At 46.7% G+C, this 25457-nt stretch overlaps 1 protein-coding gene across 2 annotated transcripts; it reads left to right on the plus strand.

Moving 5' to 3' along the window:
- Positions 1–14782: 14782 nt before the first annotated feature.
- On the plus strand, positions 14783–20319 carry Mycl (MYCL proto-oncogene, bHLH transcription factor). 2 transcript variants are annotated; one of them, XM_052177255.1, is made up of 3 exons: positions 14783–14948; positions 15649–16153; positions 19039–20319. In XM_052177255.1, exons 2-3 carry the CDS (start codon positions 15658–15660, stop codon positions 19650–19652), a joined length of 1110 nt encoding a protein of 369 aa, XP_052033215.1. In that variant the 5' UTR covers positions 14783–14948; positions 15649–15657; the 3' UTR covers positions 19653–20319. The 2 variants fall into 2 exon arrangements, with proteins under 2 accessions (XP_052033215.1, XP_052033216.1); XM_052177256.1 differs by lacking the exon at positions 14783–14948 and adding an exon at positions 15048–15285.
- The last annotated feature ends 5138 nt before the right edge of the window (positions 20320–25457 follow it).

A 25457-nucleotide genomic window follows, 5' to 3' on the forward strand; every position in this document is an offset into this window, starting at 1 on the left:
AGAGAGCGGGCCTGTAGAATAACCTGACAGCTTATAAAACACAGCCTCCCACGCTGTCAATGTTTTTTTCCCCAAAAAGACACTAGAGCCTGAGTTGAAATTTCACAACTTTTCAATGTTGCAAATCAATTTGAAAAGTTTTTAAAACCACCGCGCAGGCTTCCAGTTTGCAGTTTCGGGCTCCCCGCAGTCCATCCTTCACTCAGGAAATGAGCTTTTGTCATACTAAAAATAAAAATTAGCTTTTAAAAATCCTCCGCTTATTTACTAGCTGCTGATGGGCCTCGTGCAGAATTCCTTGACTCTCTAGCAGTCTCCAGAGCAATGGAGCGCCTAGCACACTTTTAATCCGACAGAGAAACTCAAGAGAACTTCATTCCTCTAGTTGGTAGAGGAGGCACGATTCCAACCTACTCTGCAGCAACCGCCTCCAATTTAGAAGATCCAAAGATCTGTGGAATCACAGATCTTTGTGTTTGGCTTTACCAGTGCCTCCGCTCAAAAATTGATTCCTGAAAGAGCAACCGAATGTCTCAATGAGCAAAAGCATGGATTCCTCTTCTGGTTCGTTCTATATCTGCCTGAGAACCACAGCCCTAACCCAAGAATGTGCTCAAGGGGGTCCTCGGTGGCTCAGCGGGGAGCGGGGCTTGCACAATGCAGGTGCTGGCCGCTCCCTCCCTTCCGTTGCTTTGAGGCTTAGGACAGCCCTAACCACTGTTTCCTGCCGCGCAAGCCCTGGGCCTGCCACGTCCGTCAGTCCCGTCCACAGCTTGCATCCCACCCCCAGAGCCAGTGCAAGGTGGGAGGCATGGCCGTCGGGAAGAGTTGCCCCTAAGCAGGCATGGAGCACAGAGCAGCGTCTTGGCCCAGAGAGCTGGTGTTCAGGATGCACTTTTCAGCTGGGTGACCTTCGCACATACTCCTCGTCTTTGCCCCATTGCCTCCCTACTTCCTTCCACGACACACAATGCCAGGGTAATGAGGCGCGTCCCTTTAATTCAGCACCGTTTACATCATGGGATTCAGCACCTTTTACGTCATGGGACACCTTGGTCATGGAAACAGCAGGATGAGAGCTTTGCTTGGATGAACTCATTGTGCCTACACAGAAGCCAGACCTGATGATAAACAAGTATTTACCTGGGTTGGGGAGATGACTCAACAGGAAAGGGTGCCTGTCTCCAAGTCTGTTCACCTGAGTTCAGTCCAGGATCCCATGTCAGAAGGAGACCTCTACAAGTCACACACACACACACACACACACACACACATGATTTTAAAAGGAGAGAGGGAGAGGGATAGAGTTCACCTTGTTTTACAAGCTAAGACCAGATCTGTTGGTTAAAGTACCTTTCTCTGGCCATATGCTACCAGGTGGCACAAGCGTAGTCCCCACTTCAGTGTCTTATACTGCTCTGTTGCCTGCTGGGACACACAGATGAAGCTAACTAACCCTGATCCTCAGGAAGGTCCCTGACTGATGAGAGAACTCAGTCCATCACAGGCAGGGAGAGAGATGAGATGCTTACTTCGCCACCAGGCATGGCTGAATCTCTGGAGTAGGCTGCAGCTATGACAGACTCTGAGCCTGAGGCTAGCACCTTCAGGCCAAGCTTGGACAATAGCTTGGTGATGACACATCCAAGGGACCTCCAACAGCCGGGCCTGGTAAAATGGACCAGCCCCTCAGTACAGCATCTGGTGTGGAAAAGACCTAAACATGGATGTTATAGCAGGTATTTAAAGCAATCTACGGTGGAGAGCAATCAGGAGTGAGGAGCCATGGTTTGTAGCATGCGTGTTCCCTGCAGTAAATATCTTTCTTGGCCAACTTCAAGCTACCTGTTTTTAAGATAGACAATAGCATACTACTCTATGATACTCCCTGTGAAACTGAGTGATGGTACCAGTAACATATAGTAACAAATTAAAAATTATGTTTGGTGGGCTGGAGAGATGGCTCAGCGGTTAAGAGCACTGACTGCTCTTCTGGAGGTCCTGAGTTCAAATCCCAGCAACCACATGGTGACTTACAACCTTCTGTAATGAGATCGGATGCCCTCTTCTGGTGTGTCTGAAGACAGCTACAGTGTACTTACATATAATAAATACAAATAAATTACAAATAATAAATTGTTAAAAAAAAATTATGTTTGGAGTCATTAAATTATTTACTCTGAGATAGGGTCTCATGGTCCAGGCCAGTCTTGAACTTCTGATGTTCTTGCCTCTTCCTCTCAAGGATTGAGATTATAGGCATGTGCTACCTACCATGCCTGCCTGCAGTCATTTTTTTTCATTCAGTTGATTTAAGTGCAAGTTTGTATAGCTTAATTTTTAATTTTTATTGACTGTGTTTAACAACCAGCTCCCATGAGGTCTGAAAATGCAACCAGTGTCTCTCATCAAGCCAGTACAAGCCAGCTCCCACACAACACTGGGTTTACATCATTACTCAGATCCTCAGTTGCGGTCTTTATCCTACTTGATTGGATTCTCCATCTCTCAAGCCTGGGTTTCCCTCTAGTGGACAGAAGAGTCACTTCCAAGTAACTGGTCCTGTGCCCAAAACACAACCTTGCACAGAGTTGCTAGGTTTTCAGGATGCATGAGCAACAGTTTCTTTTTAAAAATTTACTTACTTATGTATCTCTATGCGTGAATGCATATGCACAAACAAGTCCTTTCAAGAAAGACAATAGCCTGGCAGTGGTGGTACATGCCTTTAAATCCTAGCACTCAGGAGGCAGAGGCAGGCAGGTCTCTGTGAGTTTGAGGCCAACATGGTTTACAGTGTGAGTTCCAGGACAGCCAGGGCTGCACAGTGAATCCCTGTCTAGGAAAAAAAAGAAAAGAAAGGAAGGAAGGAAAAAAGGAAGGGAAAGAGGAAGTAGGGAGGGGGAGAGGGAGGGAGGGAGGGAGGGAAGGAGAGAGGGAGAGAATAAAAGACAATAGCTTTTCAACTGTCCCGAGGTACTCCACACCTGGCATTCCACTGGTATTCCATCCCTGTGAATGGCATTATCTCTAGAATTACTTTTTAAAAACTGTATCTCTCAACTGGAGAAATGGCTCAGGGCATAAAGCTTTTGCCATACAATTGTGAGGCCAGGAATTCAGATCCCTAGAACCCACGTAATGGAGCATGTATTTGTATTCCCAGAACATCAACAATGAGAAGGCAGTCAGAAAGAAGTGAGGTTCTGGAAGTCCAAAGGCCAGGTTGGTAGTCTGGGTTAAATACAGTGATATGCAACAAAGAGAACCTGTTCTAAAGAAGACAGAAGGTGACACTCAAGATCATCTCTGGCTTCCATACACATGTCATGACTCATACACACACACAAATCATACACACAAACACACATATACACAAATCATACACACACATCATACAAACACACATACATACACAATGCACATCATACAAACACATACATATAAACAAACACATACACAAACTATATACATACACACACAATACATTATACAAATCATACATACACACACAAATGCACATCATACACATATATACAAGATGCACACATCACACACATACACACAAACATACATATACACACAAATCATACATGCATATGAATCATATATACATATCACTCACACACATACAAACACATCATACACACATATACATCATGCACACACATTATGCACATACACATACATCACACTCACACATATACACATTACTCACACACATACACACACATCTCACATACACACACACTTTGGAGAAATGCCTCAGTAATTGGTTTAAAGAGTGTATTGCTCTTGCAGAGGACCAGAGTTCAGTTTGTAGCCCTTGGGCAACTCATAGCTGAGTAACTCTATCTCCAGGTTCATCACCCTTGTCTGTGCTCCTTTGTCCCCTGCACACACCTGCATTTACATGAGCACATACAGGTAAACAAACAAACAAACAATCTAGAGCCACTGAGATGGCTCAACTGGTTAAGGTGCTTGCAGAGTTTGGAATCTACCATGGTGGGAGAGAATCAACCCCAATGAGTTGTCCCCTCACCTCCATGGGTACGCTGTAGCCTAGGAGTGTGCGCACATGCAAACACATTCGCAATCTTGTACCATGTGTAGCAGCTTAGGATGGCTATATGAGCCCTTCAGGTTTGGAAGCCAGCCCTCCCTTTCCAGTTATCAATCTCTCTCAAAAAAGGCAAACTGGAAGAGCCACTTTGGGCAAGGCTGGAAGTCTAGAGAGAAGGAACAAGCCAATCAGATACACATCTGAGCTCAGAACACCCCTTCCCTCACCGTGCTTGGAAAATGGGGACAAATTCTTCCCTAAGTGGAAATCCACTTGGCTTTCTTTCTCCCCAAACCTGTGACACACACACACACACACACACACACACTGCACTCCCATCATTTTCCTCTCCAGCTTCTCTGGAAAGCAGTTAAGACTTGGCTAGGAAATCACAAGATCATTGCCTCAAACCCCACCACCAATTTTTTTGTTAAATAGCAGAAAATGATACTTTGGAAGTTCTCTTGGCCAGGCAAGTCACCACACTGAGCAGACTGCAGTTTAATTCTGCACTGCATTGCCACGGGGGATCACCACCTTACAGATGGGGAAACTGGGGATTGGTACCAGCTGATCTAGTTTGGTGCAGCCTTTAAATGTTAAGAGACAGCTCCTGCGCAACCTGCATCTCTTTGTGAAAGCTGCTGTCACCCCTCTGGGCCTGGCCACTCCCCAGGTTGACTGTAGAGCGAAGCACAAAGTCCCCAAGAACCCTTTTCTCACTGTGCTTAGGGCAAGACCGCATTCCTTAGATGGTTCTAAGGGAAGTGTGGCTTTGCAGTGAAACCCAAGCAGAGATAACAGAACCGCTGATATGGAATGAAAAATTAGCCCTTGTTCTGGTTAAACACTTTAAATGCTCCTTTCTCATCCTCTGCCACATCTCTTCATTTCTACTGGGAGACTTGTTTCTTGCAGCGCTGGGCCTCAGACTTGGAGCCTTGCCCGGCCTCCAGCCCCTGGAATCCTAGACATCCTCAAGGCTCAGATTAAATTTCCCTCCTCCAGAAAGTCCTCCACACTACCTGGCCCAATCTGATGAATGAAAGTAAGAAGTGCTGTCACGAGAAAGGAAGGTTTCACCAGGCAGTGGTGGTATGTGCCTTTAATCCCAGCACTTGGGAGGCAGAGGCAGGCGGATTTCTGAGTTCGAGGCCAGCCTGGTCTACAGAGTGAGTTCCAGGATAGCCAGGACTATACAGAGAAACCCTATCATGAAAAAACAAATCGAGAGAGAGAGAGAGAGAGAGAGAGAGAGAGAGAGAGAGAGAGAGAGAGAGAGAGAAAGGTTTCTGGCTGAGTATGAGCCTGGAGCACACATGGTCATCAGCCCCACTCACTCCAACAGCCCCACTGATGCTACCAGTGGTTTAGGAAGAGGATGTTTCTCACAACACACGAGGGCAAAATGAAAGAGACATTTTTAAAAGTTGGATACATAGGGCAGAGAGATGGCTCAGCGGTGAAGAGCAGTAACTGCTCTTCCAGAGGTCCTGGGTTCAATTCCCAGCAACCACATGGTGGCTCACATCCATCTGTAATGGGATCTGATGCCCTCTTCTGGTGTGTCGGAAGAGAGAAACAGTGTACTCACATACATGAAATAAATAAAATAAATCTTACCAAAAAAAAAAAAAGTTGTATCTATCATCTGAAAACCAACTCATGCTGGGTGTTATATCTAATGGCTGGAATCCCAGCACTCCAGAGGCTGAGGCAGGAGAATGGAAGGTTCCAAGCTAGCCTATGCTACCTTGCACGGCCCTGTCAAAAAAGAAAGGTTGGAAGAAGAGAAGAGAGGAAGAAAAAACTCAAATGGATCCAAATATAGGAACTGGAGAGATGGCTATGTGTTCAAAAGCACTTGCTCACAAGCACACAGACTGGAGGTCAGGTCCCAGCCAGTAGCCAGGAGCAGTCTCACACAAACCTATAACTCCTAGCCGAGCGGTGGTGGCGCATGCCTGTAATCCCAGCACTCTGGGAGGCAGAGGCAGGCGAAGTTCTGAGTTCGAGGCCAGCCTGGTCTACAGAGTGAGTTCCAGGACAGCCAGGGCTATACAGAGAAACCCTGTCTCGAAAAAAACCAAATCCAAAAAACGTATAACTCCAGCACTGAGAGGGGCTGGTACAAGAGAGTTGAGGGCTTGTTGGCTGGCTGTCAGTCTATGCAAAAACACAAGTTCCAGTCTCAGTGAGGGACCCTGCATCGAAGAAAAGAAGATGGTGAGGAGACAGACGATGGTGGTGGTGCACACCCTTGATCTTGGTACTCAGGAGGCAGACGCAGGTGGATTTCTGTGAGTTCGAGGCCAGCCTGGTCTGCAGAGCGAGTTCCAGGACAGCGAGGGTTACACAGAGAACTCCTGACTCAAAAAGATAAAATGAAGAAAAGGAAAGGTGGTAGATGGTAGAGGAGGACACTCAGTGCCTTCCTCTGGCCTCTGTGCACACCTGTCCAAACACATGTGCAAATACCAGCACTCCTGCAGCACTCAATGCATGCACACAATGGTCGCATTCTAAATATAAGAACTAGAACTCTATTCTTCAAAGACCTTGTCAAAATTAAAAACTCAGGCAGGCACGGTGGCTCATACTTGTAATCCCAGCACTCTGAAGGCTGAAGAAGAAAGATTTTGAGTTCATAACCAGCCTGGCTTACATGAGCATTGCTGGCTAGCCTGGGCTACAGAGAGACATTAAAAACATCTGTATTGGGGCCCCTTAAACTCTTTCCATTCTGAACCCATTTTATCTGAGTTTTTGTTTTGAGAGATGATCTCACTGGCTAACCTGGAGTTCACTATGTAGACCAGGCTGGCCAGCCTTTGCCTCCTGAGCGGTAGGATTAAGGGCATGTGCCATTACATCTGACTTCTCCTGAGAAAGTTCTGCATCCCTCTGGGTATGTAAGTCTGTAAGATGGGTATAAAAATCAAGCATTGACAGACAAATCAGAAAAAAAATCTTAAAAGCAATTCTTTTTTTTAAAGATTTATTTATGTATATGAGTACACTTAGCTGTACAGATGGTTGTGAGCATCATGTGGTTGCTGGGAATTGAACTCAGGCCCTGTGCTCACTCTGGCCCCACTTGCTCAGGGCCCACTCTGGCCCTTAAAAGCAATTCTTATATGCATATATAATTTGTATTATTTTTAAAAGACAAACAAAGGCAGGCGCAGTGGTGCTACCTGTAATCCTAGAACTTGGGAGTAGAGATGGGAGAATTAGGAGTTCAAGGCCAGTTTCAGCCAAGACCCTGTCACAAAATGAAAATGAATTTAAAGATTTATTATACGTGTGTGTGTGTGTGTGTGTGTGTGTGTGTGTGTGTGTATACACTGTAACTCTCTTCAGACACACCAGAAGAGGGCATCTGATCCCATTACAGATGGCTATGAGCCACCATCTGGTTGCTTGGACTTGAACTCAGGACCGGTGGAAGAGCAGTCAGTGCTCTTCACCACTGAGCCATCTCTATAGCTACTGAAAATAAATTTAAAATAAAGAAGGGTGGAGGAAGAGAGAATAAAATGATGAGAAAAAGGAAGAATGGAATGAAAATAAATTTAAAATAAATAAAGGAAAAAAACCCTAAAACTTAAAAAGAAAAGTAGGGCTGGAGAGATGGCTCAGTGGTGGAGAGCACTGACTCCTGCTCTTCCTGAGGTCCTGAGTTCAATTCCCAACAACCACCTTGTGGCTCACAACCATCTGTAATGGGATCTAATGTCCTCTTCTGGTGTGTCTGAAGAGAGGGACAGTGTACTTGTGTACATAAACAAACAAACAAACAAACAAACTTTTTTAAAAAAATAAGAAGAAAAGAAAGAAATAGCCAGCAGGTCATCACTGGCCATGCAAGCCTGAGAGCCAGAATGTATCCCTTAACCCACATGAAGGTAGCAGGGCAGAAACAACTCAGACCTGCACACGCGTGCCACGGCACACGTGCTCATCCACCTCCATGACCACCAATTAAAGTAAAGGGGGCTGGAGAAATGGTTCAGCAATTAGGAGCTATTCTTCCAGGGATCTGAGTTCAACTCCCCAGGCCTACATGGTGGCTCACAATCCTCTGTAACTCCAGTTTTAGGGGATCTGATGCTCTCTTCAGGCTCCTGGGGAAACAAACACGCACGTAGTACACAGAGAGGCATGCAGGCAAAACACTCATAGACATAAATTAAAATTTTAAAATAAGTAAAAATTTAAACCATGATGCCAATTTTTTTTTATAATTAACAAAAGTATCATGAATCCAAGACACTATCATGAAAGTGGGGAAAGCCAGGCCGTGGTGGCTCACGCCTTTAATCCCAGCACCTGGGAGGCAGAGGCAGGCAAATTTCTGAGTTCGACACCAGCCTGGTCTACAGAGTGAGTTCCAGGACAGCCAGGGCTACACAGAGAAACCCTGTCTCAAAAAAATAAAAAAAGGAAGAAAGAAAGAAAGAAAGAAAGAAAGAAAGAAAGAAAGAAAGAAGAAAGAAAGAAAGAAAGAAAGAAAGAAAGAAAAAAGAAAAAAGAAAAAAGAAAAAAGAAAAAGAAAAATAAAGAAACAAACAAAGTTGGGAAAAAGGGATTAGAGAGATGTCTCAGTAGTAAGGGACACTAGCTGTTCTTGCTAGAGGACCCAAGTTTAATCCCCAGCTCCTACATGGAAGTTTACAACCATCTGTAACTCCATTTCTAGGAGATATACCCTCTTCTGACCTCCTTTGGGCACCAGGCAGGTATGTAATGCACACATATGCACACAGGCAAACACTCATAAAAACACATAAAATAAAAATATTTTTAGACAGGCTTTTTCTGTAGAACCCTGGCTGTCCTGGAACTCCCTCTGTAGACTAGGCTGGCCTTGAACTCAGAAAGAGCCACCTGACTCTGCCTCCCAAGTGCTGGGATTAAAGGCGTGCACCCAGCTCAGCTTAATTTTTTAATAATTGTTTTTAAGGGCTAGAGAGATGGCTCAGCGGTTAAGAGCACTGACTATTCTTCCAAAGGTCCTGAGTTCAAATCCCAGCAACCACATGGTGGTTCACAACCATCCATAAAGAGATCTGACACCCTCTTCTGGTGCATCTGAAGACAGCTACAGTATACTTAGATATAATAAATAAATCTTTAAAAAATATAATTGTTTTTCAAAAACAGGCAACAAAGCTTACCATGCATTTGAAGAAGTCCTACAACAACACAAACAAACAAATAAACAAAAACCTACAGAGAATAGCAAAGAATGAAGAATTCAAAGGGATAGAAAAAGGAAAAATGTCAAGCTTTATAATTAATATAAAACTCATTAGAAGCCTGGTGGGGTTGGGAAGAACAACTCTACCAGAGGGGAAAAGAACAGGAAGCTACAAAAACAAAACAAAACAAAAAACACTTGGAGAAGTGTAGCATTATGTTCCACACCTGCAATCCCAGCATGCAGGGGATCACAAGTTTAAAGCCAACCTGGGTTACATTGTGAGTTTGATGTGAACTAGGATTATAAAGTCAAATCTGTCTGAAAAAATAAGAGAGAAGATGAAGTGGAAGAGAAAGGAATGTTTAGGAAATAAAGAAAAAGAAACAGGAAATAAAATTTAAAATAAAATGGCTAAAAAAAAATAGCCCATAATCTGAATGAGGTTTCATGATGTGGTAGGTATCATTGCTGGAATCATATCAAAACAACTAAACTAAACTCATTTCTGGCTCTAAATCCTCTCTCCCAGAGAATAGACTGATACCAGATGGCTCAAAACGCCATTATTTTTTAAAAAATATTTATTTTGTGTATATGAGTACCCTGAAGCTGTCTTCAGACACACCAGAAGAGGGCATCCGATCCCATTACAGATGGTTGTGAGCCACCATGTGGTGGTTGCTGGGAACTGAACTCTGGAAAAGCAGTCTGTTCTCTTATCCACTGAGCCATCTCTCCAGCCCCCAAAGTACCAATTTTTAATCACAAGGTTACTCTCTCTGGCATCTTAAACTATGTAAGGGTCCACCATGAATCACCTTATTAGTAAAAACTGTTAAGACCACCACGAATAAGGAAGATACTTCTGGTACTTGGGGAATTCCAAAACTGTCTTCCTGCCTCCCAAGGACAAGGGACAAAGGGCAGTCAAATTCTTTATTAAGATAGAGCCACACAAGAGCATATTATTGAATGCAGAATGCTAGGGACAAAGTACAACCTCAAAATGTTAAGAAAAACGGGTGACACACAGATGATTGAAGAACAAAGGATGTCAGTATTCTCAGCACACTACCAGTTGCCAGGATACAAGAAAGCAACACCTTTCAGGGGAAAGCTAGAATTTTATACCAAGCCAAACTATCATGCAAAGCAGAAGCTATAAATAAACACCACCCCAGAAAGGCTGAATCTCAGAATCTTTTCTTTCCAAGCACACTTTCTCAGATAGATGTTGGAGGATGTGCTCCACCAGTATGAGGAAGTAAATTAAGAAAGAGGAAGAAATGAGCTCTAGATGACAGGTCATCATCACAGGAGAGAAGGGGGCATGGGGGAGGGGGAGGGGGGTCCTAGGATCAGAGAGAGACTAGGCTGAGACCCTTGAAACCTGCCAAGAAACCACTAAGTCCAGATTTCAATAGGAAGGCAAACGGTAGCCAGACAATGGTTCTAAGAAAAGAGAAATGCAACTGACAGCTCGATAACCTGGTATGACAGACTAACTGAAGGAACCTTTGTAGCTGGTGGGAATGGGAGGGGCACGTTTCATAGAGACAAATGAAACATGGAGCAAACCAACTGAAAACTGTTTAAGAAAGGAGTGGGTGGGAACCACTTGTTGGACTGGTAACACACACGCGCGCATATACACACACACACACATATACACATATATACATGAGCCAAGTGGACAAGATAATTCATTAGGTGACAACAGTTTCCATGCAAACCTGACCATCTAAATTTGATACCTAGGAGTCCACAGTGGAAGAAGAAAACTGACTCCCAGAGCTTGTCCTCTGACCTGCACAGTAACAGGCAGTGACAAGCATGCCAGCACTCTCACTCAGACACACACAACTACAAGTATACAGGCAATAATAAAATTAAACCAACTGTTGTCTTCAGGTTGTAAGGGCTTAAAGCCAAATTCTTTTACCCTCTGAGTTACCTACCAGTTCTCAGTTTGTTGTTTTTTTTTTGTTTTTTGTTTTTTTTTTGTTTTTAAGACTTATTTATTTATTATATGCAAGTACACTGTAGCTATCTTCAAACACTCCAGAAGAGGGCATCAGATCTCATTACAGATGGTTGTGAGCCACCATGCCACCATGTGGTTTCTGGGATTTGAATTCAGGACCTTCGGAAGAACAGTCAGTGCTCTTAACTACTGAGCCAACCCTCCAGCCCCAGTCCTCGGTTTTTAAAGTAAACAAATAGTCAATATTTATGCTATTCTGACGATATGTTTATACTGCAAGTAAATGTATAAGTCACTTCTCTCTCTCTCTCTCTCTCTCTCTCTCTCTCTCTCTCTCTCTCTCTCTCTCTCACACACACACACACACACACAGACACACTTCCCTTAAGATTGCCATGAGTTCAAAGCTAGCCTGGACTACAGAGTGAGACACTGTCTTAAAGCAAAACAAAAATAAATTAGTGAATGATAGTTAATTTCAGTACTTGGGAGGTTGGAACAGAAGGATTGAAAGAAGTTCCAGGCCAGCTTGGGTTAAATAAGACCCCATTTTAAAAACAAACAAAACCTCCACCTAGACAAATAAATAACATTTTTAAAAAATGTAATTAATGTCGGGCGGTGGTGGTGCATGCCTGTAATCCCAGGACTCTGGGAGGCAAAGGCAGGTGGATTTCTGAGTTCGAGGCCAGCCTGGTCTACAGAGTGAGTTCCAGGACATCCAGGGCTACACAGAGAAACCCTGTCTCTAAAAAACCAAATCCAAAAAACCAAAAAAAAAAAAAAAAATGCAATTAATGCCAGCAGTTGGGAGGCAGAGACGAAAGGATCAGGAGTTCAAGGCAGTCTTAATTACATAGCGGGCTCAAAGGACACCCTGTGCAAGATGAATCTCTGTCTCAAAAAAATAGTGAGATGGCTCAGTGGGTAAAGATCCTACTGCCAAACCCAGTGACCACAGTTCAATTCCCAGAACCACATGATGAAAGAAGAGTATTGTCTCCCACAAATTGTCTTCTGACCTCCATATACCCTCAACACACACACATATACTATGTGTATGTATATGTATACTACATATATACTATGTGTGTGTGTGTATATATATATGTATACTACGTATATACTATATGTATATATAGTGAATGTATATATATATATATATATATATATATATATATAAATGAATTAGAACAATAACAAAAACTGCAGATAATTTGTATGTCTTTAGGGTAGCATTTGTTACCTTGGTGAATTTATCACCCTCCTGGGTCTAGACATTAATACAGAAACCACGGTTGTTAATCCTAAAAGCTGCAGCATCTCCCCAGAACAGACACACATTAGCCAGGTTCATGAGATTGATATTTCACATCACATGCCAATTCATTCATTTGTAAGGGGAAGTGAGGTTTTGGAGCACATTGGATTTCTCTGTTGTCAACTGTGTTCTCTCCCTGTAGGTGAGGTTACCTGGGGAGCAGAATGGCTTTCAGAGAGCTGCTGGGCAAGCCAGAGCGTAAGTAAGGTGGGGGTGGACTGGGTGGCTTCAAGGAAGCATGCGTCCATCTCCCCTGTCTCCAGACCAACCCAGAGAGGATCTTGATGGTAATCACTGCTGGTGACTATTGTGGCAACTCTCCATAATTTCTGGCTTTCTCTGAGACCCAGACCTTTGGCTTAGTGTCAATACTTTCTTAGTTATATTAATACTTTTGGTCTGGGGATATGGTTCAGGGGTAGAGCTTTTGCCCAAGCCTATATCAGACTCTAAGTTCAATTTCCACCCCTGAAGAAAAATCATTTTAGTCTTGAGATGGGGTTTCAACAATTTGGCCAATGCTCAAATGATCCTCCTGTAGTTAGGGTCCCAAGTAGCTAGGATTACAGGTGTATGCCATTGTGTCCTCACTGCATTACTGATCTTTAATCAGGGAACAGTCTAGATTGTCTCCAGTGAGGGAATTGGAACACCCTTGTGTTATAGCATTAGAAGGTTGAATTGGGAATACAGACGTGAGCACTATATCTGGCCTTACAGAGTGAGGTCAGCCTGGGCAACAGAGTGAGAATCTGTTTAAAAAAAAAAAAAAAGGAACAAAATGAACAACCACGTAGGCCTAATTTCCAAACATAGATTCTTAGTCTCCTGTGAATAATTCGTAGTCTCCTGCAACAATATCTCCCTTAAAAGTTATTTTCCTATTTACATTGGTTTCTGCTATTGTGACCACAACCCTGGACAGTGCAGCAACCACCACAGACATCTGCAAGCCTGAGAACAACACACTGAAAAGCTGTCTAATCCTGCACCAGGGCTGCAACCAGACCTGGAGCCTTTTCTGGGCCTCCCAGAACAGCACAGGGCAGGGAATACAGGACATTTCAATAAAAATCTGGTTGGCTAGGTCACCCAAGGAAGCCAGTGTGTAAATATTGCCAGAAGTCATTCTAGGTGCAGGGACTACAAAGCGAGTAAGAGCCAATTCCTGCTTTCAAGGATGTCCTACACACACCTTAGACACAACAAATGGAAAGTGGAGAGTCACACACCCCTGCCTTCTTGCCCAACTCATGGGTCATCTCACACCTCCTGTCCCCTGGCCCAAAACAAAGGGAAGTGTTTATCCGTCTGGCTTCAGTCTGTTAGGATGGCAACAGCATGTAGTTTGGAGTAGTTAGACAAAAAGGGTGGGAGGAAGAGAAGGATGGCAGACAACCAGACACCAGACCTTGATGCCAGGTGGAGGATTCTAGATGTACTGGCTGCTATCCTAAGTTACCTTCCTTGGACCTAAATCTCAAGCTGCATAGTTAGCTCTTTCCTTTCTCAGAAGGTAGCCTGTTTATGATAACACAAAGGAATTATATATCCATCATCTCTGCCAGAGATTCCAGGCAAAACTTCAAACACTTTGATCCCACAGCTAGGAAGCACAAAACTGGAGCCTGAATGAAGTTTCCACACCCCTACACCCCTGTCTCTAAAACAGCTCTTAGGAGAGTTTCGTGTGGAGGATGAATTTGGGGAGGCAGGGCTGTGAAGGAAGGGTCAAGTGTCAGCTATGACCTGGGGGAGGAGGGAGATCTCACTACCCTCCCCAGGGACAAAGCTGCCGCTGTTCGAATTTTCTCGTGTCCTTTTTCATGCTCTATCTTTTTAGTAAACAAATTCAGCCAGGAGACCCTGTGAAGTCATTGCCATCCCTTCATTTCACAGGTAAAACTGGAGCTCCGAGGGATTATATACTGCAGGCTTCCTAGCCCGGAATCTTCCCTGCTGTTCAGATTTAAGCCACTGAGCTAAAGAATGGGCTAACGGTTGCTGAAGCAAAGGGTTGAAGAAGCCTGGGTTCAGGGCTGAGGGCCGCCAGGTGGCGCGGTGGAAGTGCAGTGTGTGCCCCACACCACCACCACCACCTCTGTCATGGGTGGGACGCACCTGAACCCAGTGGGGCGCGCCCTGGGAAGTAGACTAGCAGGGTGGGGCCGGGAGCAGCTCTAGTCTTTGGTTCTGAGTAGGCGCCGAGCGCCGCTTTAGTTAAGTCGCCTGGACCGCGGGAGTCTCGAAGAGTCACGCCTCCACCAGGAGACTGCGGGGCTGCATCAGCTCTTCTGCTCCGCGCTCCCCAGCGTACAATTTATTAGGGAGCTTCAAGGGATAGAATAGAAACGACCAGTTCAGCCAGGAGGTGGGGCCGGCCCCACCTGTCGCCAGCGGAGAGAGGGGCGGGAGGGGGAGGGGCTTGTCTCCTAGGGACCACCCCCCCTCCTGGTCCCCAAGCCCCGGGCACGCGACGAGATATAAAGCAGTCAGGAAACAATGCGCCTGCAGATCGCGCTCCCGCGTCGATCCCGGGAGCGTCCTGGCTGCCGTGTGCGAGCGAGGCGGGGGGAGCGCGCGCGGGGGGCGCGCTCGTGAGTGCGGGGCCGCGCGCTCGGTGGCGCGCATGTGTGTGTGCGGGCTGCCGGGCTTCCCCGAGCCGGCGGGGAGCCGCTCCGCTCCAGGTGGCGGGCGGCAGGAGCGAGGTGAGGCTGCGGGTGGCCCGGACAGGGGTCCCCGGGGGACCGGCGGGCTGCAAGGCTGCAGACTGCATTCGAGACAGCGCGCCCCCGCCCGGCCCTGCTGTGCCCCGGGAGCTGAGCTCCTGGCGGTGCTGGCAAAGTTTGCTTTGAACTCGCTCCCCGCAGCCTGGTCGGCCCGTGGCGAGCTGCCCTGAGAGAGCTGACCCCAGGCCAGGCTTCCCAGGAGCAGGAACCAGGGCGCGGGCTGCAAGCTGGTGGGCCTGGGGAGAGACCAGAGCCCCGCAGCCAGCTGCAGCGAGGGACTCGGAGCCGCCTCTTCCCTCGGCGGGCACCGCAGTCAGCACGTCTCCCCCTTCCCTCCCGCAGGGAGCGGACATGGACTTCGACTCGTATCAGCACTATTTCTACGACTATGACTGCGGAGAGGATTTCTACCGCTCCACGGCGCCCAGCGAAGACATCTGGAAGAAATTCGAGCTGGTGCCGTCGCCCCCCACGTCGCCGCCCTGGGGCTCCGGTCCCGGCGCCGTGGACCCAGCCTCTGGGATTAGTCCCGGGGAGCCGTGGCCTGGAGGGGGTGCCGGGGACGAGGCGGAATCTCGGGGCCATTCGAAAGCTTGGGGTAGGAATTATGCTTCCATCATTCGCCGTGACTGCATGTGGAGCGGCTTCTCCGCCCGGGAACGGCTGGAGAGAGTGGTGAGCGACAGGCTGGCCCCAGGCGCGCCCCGGGGGAACCCGCCCAAAGCACCCGCTACCCCGGACGGCACTCCTAGTCTGGAAGCCAGTAACCCGGCGCCCGCCACCCAGTGTCAGCTGGGCGAGCCCAAGACTCAGGCCTGCTCCGGGTCCGAGAGCCCCAGCGATTCCGGTAAGGACCACCCCGGACTAGCTAAGAGGGAGGCAGCCCTTGGGTGGCCAGAGCTCTATCTACCACTGTTTGAGATCAGGCATTAGATCTTAAACCTTCCCATCACCTCCCCATTTTCTGACTGAAGCTGTCGGTGTAGCCCCCAGCTGTGTCTGTCTGGCACGTGGGTGTGTTGGTAAACAGTTTGAAGAAGTGGGGAGGGAGCCAGCGTCCCTCTGATGGTGATTGGAGCCCCAGGGGACCAGGGAGACTTGGTGAGGGTTGGCGCTTAGAGAGGACAATACTCGGGTTGGACTGTAGGGGATTTCTGTCCTTGGGAGGTTGAAAGGGTTCCCTTAAGAGTCACTCCAAGCTTGAAGCTTTTTTGTTGCTGCCCCTTTCCCTAGGAAACTCACACTTCCCTAAGCGAGAAAAGACTACGATACCTTTTGTGCACAACCAAAAGCCTTCCTCTGCTCGAAAATCTCCATCTCCCGCCTGCTGTACTTTAAATTGCTAATTCTCTTCTCTTACCCCAGTCCCAGTCCTTACCACTGAACATCCTCATCACTAGTAACCAGTGAGACAGGTGGGAAGAAAATAAACGTTCCGCTTAACAGATGGGAAAACTGAGATTTAGAGACAGGAAATCAGAGAAATGAGCCCCAGCCTCCCACTGTCTAGCCGCCTTCTTTTCCCAACCCTCTTTCCCATCTTTCTTGATGTTTAGAGAGTCTTCCTAGAGCGTATTTGAGAAGGGCTACACAATGCCTGTTGCTTTGGCTTTAGGAAGGGGTCCAATCTCCCTCCCAATGCATCTGTGGGCTTCAGCTGCTCTTCCATATTCAACATGCCTACTCGGTCCCATCTCTGGGAGAAGACCTGGTATTGAGGTAATGGTGGTAGCATCCCAGGCCTCCCTCCATCCTGAAGAAGAGCAGACTTCACTGAGGTCAGACCACCTTGCTCTTCCCCTAGCCTCCGAGCCCCATACTCAATAGAAGTACAGGAAAGGATGCCATTGCAGGTGCAGGAGGAGGCTTTGGGTACATTCACTAAGACAGAGAAAAGTCACTGCAGGGATCAAGAGGGAACTGGGGAACTGGATGTGGAAGTTGTTGTACATATATGGGGGGAGGGGGGATGAGAACAAAATTAAAAGTCTTTTTCTTCGATACATTGTGTTAAGGTCATTATTAACCTGCAACAGGTATTTATGTTTGTCTAGTGGCTCAAATAGGAATCTTGAGATCAAGAAACTAGTGAAGACCCAGCTCTACGAGGGCTGTTAGAGTAGAGAGATCATCACTTTGGAAGTTTGGAGATCTTTTGTTGCAATCCGGACCATCATAAAAATAACAGGGAATGAGGCAGATCTGGGCCTCCATTTCTTATTTAGAAAACGAGGAGGAATGAACTTGGCTGTCCAGCTGAGGACATCCCTTATCTTGTAGAATCTGATACTACTTTCTGCAAAGGAGAATGGTGTCTTAAATGATACCTTCCTTAGATACAGCCTTCTGTGCTGTGAGATTTAACAATGAAAATGAGAGGTTTGGGATGTACAGAAGCTGGAATCATTTTCTGACCTGCCCTTTAACCTGAACCTGTTTGTGGGCTCCTGGTTCACTCTCTGGCCATATGGCCTAGAACAAAATGCAACAGATTGCAAACAATGAGGGGGTGGGGTGGGGAGTGTGACTGACGGCACAGCTCAGCCAATAGGGATTAGGGGCTGCGGAAAACAGCATTCCAAACACTGCCTAGGCAGCCAATCACAGGCTTTCAGGCCAGGGGGCTGAATGGTCAGGTTTTATTAATGGAGAAATAATGCGATTGTCCACACAATGGAAACCTTCCTGACAAAGGGGCTCAAGCCTCCTGATATGCAAAAGAGGCGGAGGACGGAGCTCTTCTGTTGCCGGCCAGAATGCTTTAAAGGTGGCCGTCTGGGTTGAGAACTAGAAGATGTGGGGAGCAGGAGGGTCTTTCCCTAATTGCCTCATCAGATTGGCTTCACCTCACAGACCTTCCAGCTAGGGAATGGTAGGGACACTTGGAGTCCCTGGCATGTTGGTCTTTGTATCTGGGTCACTCTACTGTTCCTTCTCCGCTTCTGGTGCAGCTCATTGGGAAATGGTTGCTTGTACATTTGCAAAGTTCCTGAGGCTCTCGTGACCTGTGATTATAAATAACGACCCTCTTTGGGTCCAGGGGTGGGGGTGGGGCAGATGACCTATAAATGATGGATGGCTTTAGAAACCCATTGAACCCAGGAACAAAATGCTCCTGAGGGAAACCCTTCCCCTCCCCTCGGTGACTGAAGAGAACTGGTTGTAGCCCTCCCTTCTCTGCATCTTCAGCTGAAAGGATGGCAGAATAGAGAGGTGGGGGGAATAATAGGATTTATAACTTGTGAAAAGTAACACTCCCCTAGCGCAGGCTGTGCTGGGCAGGAACAAAGGGCAACTCTGCCCACAGACCCCTCATTTACAATTCTGATGGGGCATGAAAGAGCCCGAATGGGGAAGATCTTTATAGCTAAACTCTGTCCCAGGCCAGTAGCTCTTTCTCTCCATCCCCCTCAGGGGGGAGAAGAGAGCCTGTATAGACTGGGGGCCCTTGGCTTGGGTCTACCTTTTGTTCTTATCCAAGCCTTGTTGTGCAGAAGGAAACTGGAGATGATTTTCCATGTTTATTTCCCCCTCCGCTGTGGCATTTCTCTGGTGTAAATGATTGGGCCGTCTCTCTCCTCACTTTGGTTTGGTGATATCTAAAACACAGACATGTCGTGTCATCTGCCTTCAGGAGCTGATGCCTTGAGAACTAGCTAGCTCCGTAGGGTGTACGTATGTCTATGCTCCTCATGGGGTTTATTTCTTCTTTTCATATCTCTTCTTGGACAGAAGGCGAAGAGATTGATGTTGTAACGGTGGAGAAGAGGCGATCTCTGGACATCCGAAAGCCAGTCACCATCACAGTGCGAGCAGACCCCCTGGACCCCTGCATGAAACACTTCCACATCTCCATCCACCAACAGCAGCACAACTATGCTGCCCGGTTTCCTGCAGAAAGTTGCTCTCAAGAGGGGGATCCTGAGGCAGGTCCCCCAGAAGAGGCTCTAGAGATAGAAGCTCCCAAGGAGAAAGAGGAGGAGGAGGAGGAAGAAGAGGAGGAGGAAGAGATTGTGAGCCCCCCACCTGTAGAGAGTGAGGCTCCCCAGTCCTGCCACCCCAAACCTGTCAATTCAGATACTGAGGACGTGACCAAGAGGAAGAATCATAACTTCTTGGAACGGAAAAGGAGGAATGACCTCCGTTCACGGTTCCTAGCCCTGCGGGACCAGGTTCCCACCCTGGCCAGCTGCTCTAAGGCCCCCAAAGTCGTGATCCTAAGCAAGGCGTTAGAATATTTGCAGGCTTTGGTGGGGGCCGAAAAGAAAATGGCTATGGAGAAAAGGCAGCTCCGGTGTCGGCAACAGCAACTGCAAAAAAGAATTGCGTACCTCAGTGGCTACTAACCGACCAAAAAGCCTGACTTCTCTGTCTTAACAGACGCAAGCTTAGTTTTTAACCTCTCTCTCCCTTTTAGTAATTTGCACATTTTGATTACAGCGGAGCAGTCTGGATAGTAGATCCCAGAATGCATTGCAGCCAGTGCGCACACAATAAGGGCTTGCATTCTTGGTAACCTCGAAACCCAATTCTCCCTCTTCCCTGACTCATGGGAATGCTGTCCTTCTCTGGCGCCTTTGGCTTCTCAGCAGGCAGCTACTGAGGAGATTTGGGGTCTGCTTAGCTCACTAGCTCCTGACGAAAGGCTGACAGATGCTATGCAACAGGTGGTGGACGATGTCGGGGCTGCAGCCTACGTGAAATCTCACACTGTGCTGGAGCTTTAGGCTAGGAAAGGATGCTGCTCTCACTGCTGTCTCTGGGGATGATCTGAGGACAGCTGGGCCTGGATACTGTCCCCTGGGGCTCTGTTTTCCAGGAGACAAGCGAGCTGTCCTGGGCGGAGACAAGCAAGCAGACTTGATCAGCGTAGAGCATTACCTCACTGTCAGACACTTTACAGTAGCTGAGGAGTGGAGACCTTTAAGATAGATTAGGATGGTAGGCCACACCCTTCCCTCCACTCTCAATGCTATGACTTTGAGAAAGGGCTTGGCCTGTAGAGTCTTTGTCTCAGAGAGGGACCTTTCTATCCTCACAAGGGACCTTTTTGTTTCTTCCTGCCTTTGTTATGCAATGGCCACCACAGCACCCTTTCACACAGACCAGAAATATTTCCCCAGGACATAGGGAAATGGGTCTCAGCCCAGGACCTGGGGAAGGCTTGGCATTCTGACTCATTAACAATGTTCCCTGCCCAGGTTTTTCTGCAGGGCTATTTGAAGCCCAGCTTGGAACCTTTTCTCAAGGCAGATATAAGGTGCCTCAGAAGGACGAGGCCTATCACCCTCTGTTTCCCACCTGCCTCTCTTTTGTCAGATCTTGACTCTGTCTACATTCTGCTGGACCAGTGCAAGCCTGTCCTTCTCAACTTCAGTGAGTGTGCTGGCCCTGCAGCCACCAGCCTGGTTCTCTGCCAGCCTGAGGCCCATCCTTTCCCTGGAATCTGGGCCTTATGGAGAGATTCAGAGGGGAGCCATGCGGATTCACCTGATGCCCCAGAAGGTGCACTTACTTCCTGGCGGGTTGTCGGGGTGCCTCTAGGAGCACTACTCAGCCATCTAGGAGCACTTGCTCCAGCTGTGTTCTGCAGCTCCAGGTGGAATGTAAGGACAGCCCTCAATCTAGGAAAGTCACCCAAGCTAGCAGCAATCGTGTGAGCATTCTCAGGAGACCCTAAGCTTTGCCTGAAAGAAGAATCAGCCTTTCCAGAACTCTACCAGGGAGGCAGATCTCTTCCTGTTGGCCCTGGGCTTGGAAGTAGGGGAACAGTGTGGGGGACAGTAAGTAACAACTTGTGACTCTCAAAAGAACAGATACCACTTCCAAATCTGCTCTGAACCATGATGGCCTCCAATTGCTTCCTGGCCTCAAGTCCTAGAGGAAGCTTTGGAAGAAGCTGTGGTCCCTGTTGGGGCAGGACTTCTAGGTACCAAGGGACTCCTGGAACTGTCTTGGGAGGACAAGTGGTGAACAGGCTAAAGTCTCATCTGAATGGCTTGTGTTTTATAAGCTGCTGCTGGGTTATATGCTGTGGGCATCTTTTGTTTGTTTTTTTTTTTAATACTGTATTTTTGTATGCTTTTTTGCAAAGTGGTGTTAACTGTTTTTGTATAAGAAAAAACAAAACAAAAAACCTCCTGTTGCAAGGGTCTGGTTTATTTTGAAAGGCAAGTTTACCTGAAATTTTGTATTTAGTTGTAATCATTAATTGCTTGATTTTAAACTGTTGCCTTCTGGGACATCTTCTAATAAAAGATTTCTCAAAAATGTCAGAGTTGGGGTAGCATGTGCCATCTGAGTCTTCCTGAACCAGAGAAAACTTATCTTGGAGTCACCACAAGCAATCTGGGTGGCTGCATTTTTCTACCACGCTGCTAACCTGGTCATTCCACTCCAGGTCCCTGAATGCCCTTTCAGACATGTCTAAACAATGTCCTGTCGGCTCAGGACTCTGTGAGAACAAAATTCTCTAGTGAATTGCAGAGTGCTGAATTGTAAGTTACAAGGCTTGAAACCCCAGCTCTACCACTTCTGTGACCTTTTATCTTTGCCTTTCTGAATCCTCGAAGCTTTATCTGTGAGATGAGGGTAGCTATTTCACTGGGGGAGGGGAGTATTGTTTGTTTGTATATTTGTTTTAGGTTTCAAGTAAAGTTGTAGACCTTGAATTACTTTCTAAAACATACAGCCCCTTAATATGGGGACTGTTCTTACAAAGTTCTTGTTTTGTTTGATTTTGGCCTTTTGTGTGTGTTGGTGGGGGGGGGGGTTGTTTTGAGACAGGATCTCCCTACATAGCCTGTACTGGAACTCATTGACCAAGGTAGCCTCGAACTCACAGAGATCTTGCTTCCCATGTGCTGGGATTAAAGGCATGATCCAGCTTGTTTTTGGACTTTTTGAGACCAAAAGTTTTATTAGATAGCCTTTGTTGGCCTGCAAGACCAGCCTGTTCTTGAACTCAGAAATAGTCTGGCTGCTTCTGCCTTTAGTATTAGTACCACATAACAGCCAGCTTCTTTTTTTTGTTTTGTGTTTGTTTGTTTGTTTGTTTGTTTTTCGAGACAGGGTTTCTCTGTGTAGCCCTGGCTATCCTGGAACTCACTCTGTAGACCAGGCTGGCCTCGAACTCAGAAATCCTCCTGCCTCTGCCTCTCAAGTGCTGGGATTACAGGCGTGTGCCACTACTGTCCGGCTGACAGACAGCCTCTTAAGACCATTTGTAGGATGATTTTTAAAACAATTCTCTGAGGATTTTCAGTGTAATGATTTTTGGGTTGTTTTGTTTTCCTCCCTCAATTAGTGGAAGGAAAAATCTGGCACTCTGTGGTTCTCTGATTAATTTGGTGTAAATGCAAGGTGAGAGTATGTGTCGGTGACTTCCTCACACAGAGCATTGCTCAATGCCTCACAGTGGATCAAGCCACATCCCCTTTGCCAGGGCTACAAATGAAGATGGTGAGGTTGTGACCCCTTTGGGGGTTGAAGGACCCTCTCACAGGGGTCACATGTCCAATATCTTGCATATTGGGCATTTACATGATCATTTATAACAGTAGCAAAGTTACTAAGTAGCCTGGGAAAAAAATGGAACAAATGTTTCATGATCAGGCTGCCACACTGCAACATATGTTCACCGGGTTGGATAGTTTCACTCCAAACATGCCCTCTGGGGAAAAGAAACAGTTGCTGTTCAAAAGGCCATGAACACCAGGGTTAGAGAAAGCTGCTTGGGTCTCCACTAATTCTGACACTTGGGATCTTACTGCCTGCCTGGTGTCTAGATGCCTGCCCAGCCTGAATAGGGTCAAGAAGTTTCTGGAAGCTTCTCTTGGGGCTTGGGTTATAGCCCAGTAGCGGAGTACTTGCCATAAATGTGCAAATCTCTGAGTTCAATCCCAAGCACCATCAAAAACAAATAAAAAAGCTCTTAACTCCTCAGCTTGCCAAGGTGATCTTTACCAAAGCCTGGTAAGTGTTTTCTTGCCCAAAGTCATATAGTAAAGTCACATCTACAAGCCTGATCTTTTATCAAGTAAACTTTCCCTCTGGCTGCCTCTCTCTGGACCAGCTGCCTCCATGCCACACACCCAAAAACCTAAGAAAGTATCTCAGAAAACTTTTCTTTCTTTTTAATGTTTAAGGATGTACTTATTGTTATTTTATATGTATGAATATTTGCCTGCATGTATAAGCTATACCACATGTGTGACTGGGCCCACAGAAGCCACAGAGAGCTTTAGACACCCAGGCACTGGAGTCACAGACAGTTGTGAGCAGCCAAGTGGTACTGGAAACTGATTGCAGGTCCTCTGGAAAGAGAGCAGCCACTGCTCTTAACCATTGAGCCATCTCTCCAGACCCAAGATGGGTTATGAGACAGACTAGGATTGCTGGAACATTTTCTTTCCTTTTTTTTTTCTTTCTTTCCTGGATTTTTTTGGGGGGGGGGTGGTTTGCTTTTGTTATTGTTATTGTTTTTGTTTTTCGAGACAGGATTTCTCTGTGTAGCCTGGCACTCACTCTGTAGACCAGGCTGGCCTCGAACTCAGAAATCCACCTGCTTCTGCCACCCAAGTGCTGGGATTAAAGGCGTGTGCCACCACTGCCCAGCCTTTCCTGCATTGTTTTTATTTTTTATTTTTTTTATTTTTTTGGGTTTTTGAGACAGGGTTTCTCTGAGTAGTCCTGGCTGTCCTGGAACTCACTCTGTAGACCAGGCTGGCCTCGAACTCAGAAATTCACCTGCCTCTATCTCCCAAGTGCTGGGATTAAAGGTATGCGCCACCACTGCCTGGCATATTGTTGTTTTGAAACAGGATCTCTATAGCCTATGCTGGCCTTAGGTTATTGTGTAGTTAAGTATGACCTTGAATTCCTGACACATACCCCCTCCACCTCTAGAGTGCTGGGGTTACAGGCATATGCCCTCACACCTGGCAAAGACTGCTTTTCTTAAAACTCTGGGACTGGAGAGATGACTCAAATGGTCCCAGCACCAGTGTGGCAACTCACAGCTGTCCAGTTCCTGGGGACCTGACATCCTCTCAAGATATACATGCAGGCAAAACAACCAGTGCACACAAGAAAAGATAAGACTCCCAATGACTTCTTTATTTATTTTGATGTATTTAATAGTGCTAGGAATAGAACCTAAGAGCTGATACCTTTGAGTTATATACTGTTTTAAAGCCATTTGTCAAGAGACTGGTTTGTAGGATGACACCACCACCGCCACACTGTGACATCCCTAGAGTGATAAGGACCCAAGGGAAAGTTGCTAGCTTCTTTGCAGATTGTCATCTTTACAGTAACCTGGAGAGCAGAGGGCAGTGGTGGCCTGGCCCCCTTTCCCAGATAAGTGGAGAGTTCTGAGGCAGCAAAGTCATTATCTAAACTCACACACAGTACCAGCTGCTAGCTCTGAGTCAAGTTGGCTGAGAAAGGAGTGGAAATAAAGCCTCCTCCTTGGGGGGAAGGGAGGGAGTTTCTGGAATGTGAAGTATTTTAAGCTCCTTCCTAGCTCATTTCTACAAACTCCTACCTCTGCCTTTGTCTGAAAATAAACAAGAGTTTATTCCTGGATTTCAGAGAGTGGTTCCTACAAATCAGGTTTGCCTCTGAACTGAATATCTACAGGGCTGCACACTCACCTTGGTGTGCGCCATCAAGGAGCGGTGGAAAAGCTATGCTCAACCCAGGAAGTGGGTCATCCTCTTTAGACAGCAATACCAGGTGAAGGGGAGTGTTTAACTCCTGCTCCAATTGGCAGTGATGGAGGTGGGGTGGGGACTGAGATGAGATAGACTATCTTATTTGATCCGAATTGGCCAGAGTTGTTCCTGAGATCCCTGTGTTCCAGAATGTTCGAGTTAGAAGAGGAAAGGGATCAAGAATGCAGGAGATGTTTCCTTCTAGGGATAAGATAACCAGAAAACACTGAGGTTTGGGTGACTAGGTAGGCTAGAGCAAAGTATCTAAATGTGTCAAAGTTCCCTTACCATGGACCTTGCTATTGCAAACCCAGTGGGCGGCCTTTTGTTAATGTCTGTTTATTTAGAACTACTCTGCCAAAGGGATCAACTATATTAATGTTACCATTCTCTTGGCAAGGAAATGTAAATATGTTCTTAAAGTCTTTAATCAGG

Source organism: Apodemus sylvaticus, chromosome 3, assembly GCF_947179515.1.
Source record: "Apodemus sylvaticus chromosome 3, mApoSyl1.1, whole genome shotgun sequence".
NCBI classification, from domain to species: Eukaryota; Metazoa; Chordata; class Mammalia; order Rodentia; family Muridae; genus Apodemus; species Apodemus sylvaticus.

Excerpts from the sequence above, each read along its gene's own strand:
- Mycl (XM_052177255.1), top strand. The coding sequence starts at position 15,658 with ATGGACTTCGACTCGTATCAGCACTATTTCTACGACTATGACTGCGGA. Across the intron at positions 16,154-19,038 it reads CGAGAGCCCCAGCGATTCCG|AAGGCGAAGAGATTGATGTT; the intron begins GTAAGGACCACC and ends CTTCTTGGACAG.